This window comes from Sciurus carolinensis, chromosome 1 (genome assembly GCF_902686445.1).
Source record: "Sciurus carolinensis chromosome 1, mSciCar1.2, whole genome shotgun sequence".
Classification (NCBI taxonomy): Eukaryota; Metazoa; Chordata; class Mammalia; order Rodentia; family Sciuridae; genus Sciurus; species Sciurus carolinensis.
Window position 1 is genome coordinate 17,513,387 of NC_062213.1, and position 6,000 is coordinate 17,519,386.

The 6,000-nt window shown below is 40.4% G+C and overlaps 1 protein-coding gene across 1 annotated transcript in view; it reads right to left on the reverse strand.

The window, feature by feature from the left end:
• Positions 1–4,789, reverse strand: part of Fam91a1 (family with sequence similarity 91 member A1) — a 43,182-nt gene extending 38,393 nt beyond the window's left edge. The window contains exon 1 of the mRNA XM_047539277.1: positions 4,442–4,789. Within this exon, the coding sequence (XP_047395233.1) occupies positions 4,442–4,513 (72 nt within the window). The 5' untranslated portion in view covers positions 4,514–4,789. The remainder of the gene's footprint in view (positions 1–4,441) is intronic.
• Between the last annotated feature and the right edge of the window lie 1,211 nt (positions 4,790–6,000).

Here is a 6,000-nt window from a genome sequence, read left to right on the forward strand (position 1 = left end):
CTGACTCAGTCACTTGTAACAAAGGGTTAAGAGTATTAAAGATTAAGACTTCTAGATAATATATATTTCAAATGTACTTAAGAATGCTTCTTTAAAATGCCATTTCCTAGTGGCCTCTTTAGAAAACTGTTTTAGGATTCTGGCATACAGTCATCCCTTGGACTCTTCAGGGCATTGCATCCACTACCCTGAGGATAAGAGGGATGCTCAAGTCTCTTACCTAAAATGGCACAGTATTTGCATATAACCTACACACATCCTCCTGTATGCTTTAAATCATGTCTAAATTACTTATAATACATAATACAACAAAAATGTTATGTAAATAGTTCTTATACTGTATCACCTAGGGAATAACAGTAAGAACAAAAATTCTGTACATGTTCAGTATAAATTTTTTGCAGTATTTTTGTCAGCAGTTGGTTTAATCTGCAGATGCGCATCCCACGGATACAGATAAAATTGTATTTCTTAATAAGTAAAACACTTTCTAGTTGTGCATCTAAGTGTTTTAAGTTCAAAGTTGGAGTCTTCATGAAAAGAAAGACCAACTTTGCTTGATTACAGTCAACATTATACTTATTGTGTGTCCCTAAACTTAATTTAATATATGTGGGCTCTTTTCCTTCTAATTACTAGGTACGGTCTTCCCAACACACTATAAAGTGAAACTAGACATCTTCAATGACAGATCAGAGGATTCAGTTCATCATATTTCTTGCCACAGGTTTTTGAAAGCAAAGCAAACTTCCATACCTATCTTTTGCTTAAGGCAATCTTCATAACAAGACAGATGAAACTCATATGTAAATAAATTGGCCCATAACTGAACACACTGGTGGGACAAGATGTGAGAAAATTAAGTGTCCTCCTGCATCTAAATTACACTATCACAGGTTAAACAGAACTCACACTACCGCCAGAATATATGTGCTTATAGTATTTTCATCTGCTTAAACATTACAAGTGATTAGGAGTAGAGTTCATTACACATAAACTACTCCACCATCCTCTATGTAGCACCAAAGGCAGAGTCAGTAATGAAGATATTCAGGGGATTCAAAATGACAAGCTTTCTGTGGAGCTTTTAAAGTTTTCCTGTAGCTCTACTGCCAAATAAAATCTCTTTCTCGAGAAACACAAAACATATACATGCATACTCACAGAGCACGAATTTTGTTAAAACTTTAGCAAGTTCGAAACTTTGCTCTTCTATTTCAAAATAAGTCTTTTAACAATCATTTTCTCCGTTTCAAACTCTATTCCTCATAAGTCCAGAATTAAAAGTATAAATCAAACCACTCACATAAAATATAAGGGTTCATTACTTATAAGTCTCATAACAAAATACAAAATCTATTAAATATGTCAAGTTTTGCACTAGACGGTAAGCATTGACTGGCCCCAATCAATCAATATACAGATGTGTACACATATACCCAGAAACTACAATAAAAGTTAACTTCATTCCTTTCTAGACAAACATATACAATAAAATGTCTTTGTTCAGAGATTCTTTGGCACTCCTTTCTACCCCAAATCTCCCATCATTCACATTCTAAAACACTGTTGCCACCACAGAAAGAATTAAAAAAAAAAAAAAAAAAAAAAAGTCACTTTACTCAGAGACAATGCTGGCCTTGCAGAAATACTGACAAGGCCTGACAAATGAAGTTGGTCTGTATATAAAAGGAGCTATAATAGAAGAAAGGGGGACATAGGAATAAGGTACTAGCTATAAAGCATTGTGCAGATTAAAAGCACCTTTTAAAGCTTTTACTCCTACAATCCCCAATCTCAATGTATACCATCCCAGTTGTGTACTCCTCTCCTGTAAAAATGCACGCTTTTTTAAATTAACCCTTCTTGGATTACACAGAACTTCATCATTTCCTTAAAATGAAAGGAATTGTTTTGAACAATAAATACAAGTTATTGACAAACTACAGAAAAATCCAGAAACAAATGGTCCTACTCACAACTTTTGAAGGGATTTTTTAAAACTCCAGTGTGACCTATATCACATAAAAAATAAAAAAGGTTTCACCTCATCCACATGAAAAGAACTAGCTTGAAATACTTCTTTTTTAATCTGAATTTCCTCCCCCCAACTTTCAGAACTGGGAAATGTGACTCATTTCCAAATTAAACTCATCAAAACTTATTGGAAATCATCAGAATATTCCATTTGTATAATGTCAAAAGACATCCTTCCCTTACAAAGAATATTCCACACTTTTAAAACGACTGCGTTTTAGTTCCCAAGGAAAAAACTCAGACTGATCGCATCGTCCAACTGAACAAATGTTTACTAAACGTCAACTCTGTAGAGGTACTCAGGGTTAAAAAAAAAAAAAAAAAAAAAAAAGTATAATAAGTAACCAAAAAATACACCATTGGTGATTGCCATGAATGAGAAATAAAACACAATGACAACACATCCAAGGGGCAACTCTCCCAGGTTGAGGTTAGGAAAACCTTCCAGGAGGAGTATCTGAGTGAGATTCAAAAAGAAACTATAATATAAAGGAGACATTTGGTATTAGGACCAGGTATGATTTAGAAGTCCCACCCCAGCGTCGTATGAAGAATGGATGAGAGGGTCCTAGTGTGTGGGCAAGAGACCAGGCAGCTAATATACATGGAGTCTGATCTAGAGAAACAGTGTTAAGAATGAATAGAGAAAGTCTAAGGAAGCAAACTTGTGCAGATGGATTTTGCAACATCTACAAGTGGCCAAGCTTATACTAAGCTAAAACAGCTGATGTTTTAAGTGCTCTCACCAGAAAAAAAAAATCTGCAATTTCAAATTTGGGCCTAATTTTAACATTGTCCTGTGATTATTTTTAATATTCTTAAGTAAGTTTTGTCTTTTGCCAATACTAGTTAAAATCAATTACTCATGCTGGACATAATCTAATCACGTATCTTTCATTATGCTATATTTATTTTGATAAAAATAGGAGCAGAGAAAAGGTGGAAATAAAGAAAAATAAGGACTATTGGTTCTTGCAATCATCTTCAGTTATGCCATAGAACCCTAAAGAACAAAACTGTCCACTAAAGCCCTCAATCAAATTTAACAAGAGAAAGATATTTCTTCAGGATTAGACCTTTTTTTTTCCAGTTTTAGATAAATGAATGCCACAAACACAGCCACTGATACCCAAGAATTCTAATCCCTGATTTATCTTTCCACTTTCTTGGGTTTGGATGTCTTAATGTAAAAACTTTTTTTAGTCACATGATGCATCACCAGACCCTAGATTTAGGAAATTATGCATTTCCTAGATATACAGAGGAAGGGAGGCAAGTAAACTACAATAATTCTTATGCCAACACCACCAGCATTCCAAGCTTTCCAAAATACTTTCCCCCAGTACTAATAGAAAACAAAAATTTCACTGTCCACCAAGTACAATGAGAGGAACTGATGATCAGAGAAACAGTAACCAGAAAAACAGTACCTTAAACAGCACATTATCACTATCTTCATAATATTTAACACCAACTGCTGTGTTATGTATTTACTCACTTGTTTACCTTCTCTTTGCTAAAATATAAGTTCCCTGAAGGTAGGGTTTTTGTCTTGTTTACTGGTAGAAATTACCTGTATAAAAGCAGAGCACAAAACCTAGTAGGTGCTCAATAAATATCTGTTAAACAACTGAGTAAAAGTGCCACTCAAAAACTTTAAGCATTGCCTCAAACATCTTATCACTCTTATTGAATCATCATCTCTAACTGATCTTGTCTACAAAGACCAACAAAACAAATAATGCAATCTCCTTCAAAACCAGTCCCTGACCTTTTATTCAGCCTCATCTGCTACTATCCCCACTCACTCAACAAACTCCACCTCCTAATACATTAATATATACACAACTCCAAATTGCGGTGATATTCAGTTGCTCACTACTCTTGAAATTTGTCTTTCACTGATACAGGCCTTCGAAAATGACGTTCCCTTACCTAGGAAAAATGTTTATTCCTTCTTATTTTACTGTTCTTAGTCCTCTCAAGGCCCAATTTAAATGCCTCCTCTACACATCCTCGCCACTCCCCCTGGACTGTAGTGCTCACTCCCATATACACCTCGATGGAAACACGTTTGAGCTGCTATCTCCCATATCATATTCATTTTTTCGTCCCTTCTGGATCTTCCTGAAGTTCTGGAGGTCAAGGACCACGTTTTAAATGTGGGTATCCCTGGCGCCTGGTGGTTCAGCGCAAAGGCATCAGGAGTCCTTTGGACACCATTCCATCCCCTTCAGCGACTGCCTGTGGCCCCCAAGCCGTGAATCGGTTTTCCCGAGATCCTGGCGAGGAAAGGGCAGGAGTCCGGCGAAGGAAGCCAGCCTGGGCCCCGCCGGAGGGACGAGCAGGTGACAGTGGGGCGGGGCTGAGCCAGTCGGGGACCGGCCCCAGGTTCCGGCCGTACCTGTCTCACGTTGGCTGGCAACTTGCTCCAGGGGTAGTTGTGCCGGATGTGGAACTCCACGTCTATGTTCATGATGCCCGAGCAGGAGCCGGAGCCCGAGCCGGCGGCGGTGGCCGCGGCCGCGGCTGAAAGGACGCCTCCCGCCTGCCGGTCCCCGGCCTGTCAGGGGAGCCCGCGGGAGGCTCCGCGCCTCACACTGCGGAAGGCCCGGGCTGCCCCATGGTCAGGCCTCCCGACAGCTCAGCGCGGCCCGGGCCACGGGGCACAGCAGCGGCGGCAGCGATTGGTAGCTGGAGCGCCTTGGCTGCTACAAGTTTCTTCCTAGTTTCTGCCCGCCGGAAATGGCTCTGGGCTTGCGTCACTTCCGCCCGTGACGCGACTTGAGGGGCGGGGCTCCGGACGGGCCCGTCACACCCCCTAAACTCTGGTGGGCGGGGCAAAGAGGTGGTACCCGGAGATGCTCGGTGGAAGTCGCCCCCTGTCTGCCTGCGTGGTGTTGGGTTTTCAGTCCCTGGATGAATTAAGATGGTCGATTGGGCCTGCGTTGCGTTGTTGGATGGACCAGGTTCCTCGAAGTGTGGGTGGCCCAAAAATCAGAGGGTTATAGGCACTGGGGTCGGTTGTCTAAGAAAAAGCATCCTGAGAAAGGACCATTGCTGCTTCAAATAGTGGAAGAGTAGTGAGCACCCTGGCGGTTCTCCACCGCCCACACCCCAAGACAGGCCAGGTGAACAAAGTCCAGGCTCAGGGGCAGGGGGAATATGTAAATCAATACTTTCCCCTGATTGAGGAAGAAGCCGTGTTTCATCAAAGCTACGGTGAACCTTCCGTCCTTCCAAGTAGTTGCTGTATCTTGTGGAAGAACAACTGTGAGCTCCTTCAAAGATTCAAAACCTTTAAATGTAGGGATTTAAGGAGCAGACATTTTAAACTGGTACTGACAAGTCAAGCTGCCCAAGAGTATCTAGAAGACCATGACCCTTGCCAACCTTTGGTATGTAGTCTCTGGGTTTCTTCTGCTCCACAAAAATGCCTCCAACATCACTTTTTAAAGGCAGAAATCCAGCACATCTCCATTTTAGCTCCAGTGAGAAGGTCTTTGGAAACGGTTTCTTCAAAAATTGTTACACTGCCCAAGCAATCTCATGACTTTTGTTAAGGGCAGCAACTAGAGACAAGTTCTGTATTTTTGCAACTATTTTTCAGTTTTAAACAATGGTTTTAAATTTTTTTTATACACTAACAGATATAAACTCAGAACTTTTTCTATCAAATGCCTAGCCCACACCTAAACAGCTGAAGAATCTGATGGATAAATCCCATAATATCTGATCTATTGAAACAAATGTGATACACCCTGCCTTTGCATAGGTGTAGTATTAGTCACATTTTAGCCAACTGTACATAGAAGCTTTGAATCCTATGTTTACAGATCCTCATCAGCATAGTTGAAGTTAACTGAACTCCAACCATGAGACACATGTTTAATAAATAGTGGTTGCCTACCTACTAAGTGTTAAACCCTTGACTTGCAGGAGACTGTCATTCCTCACAATCCT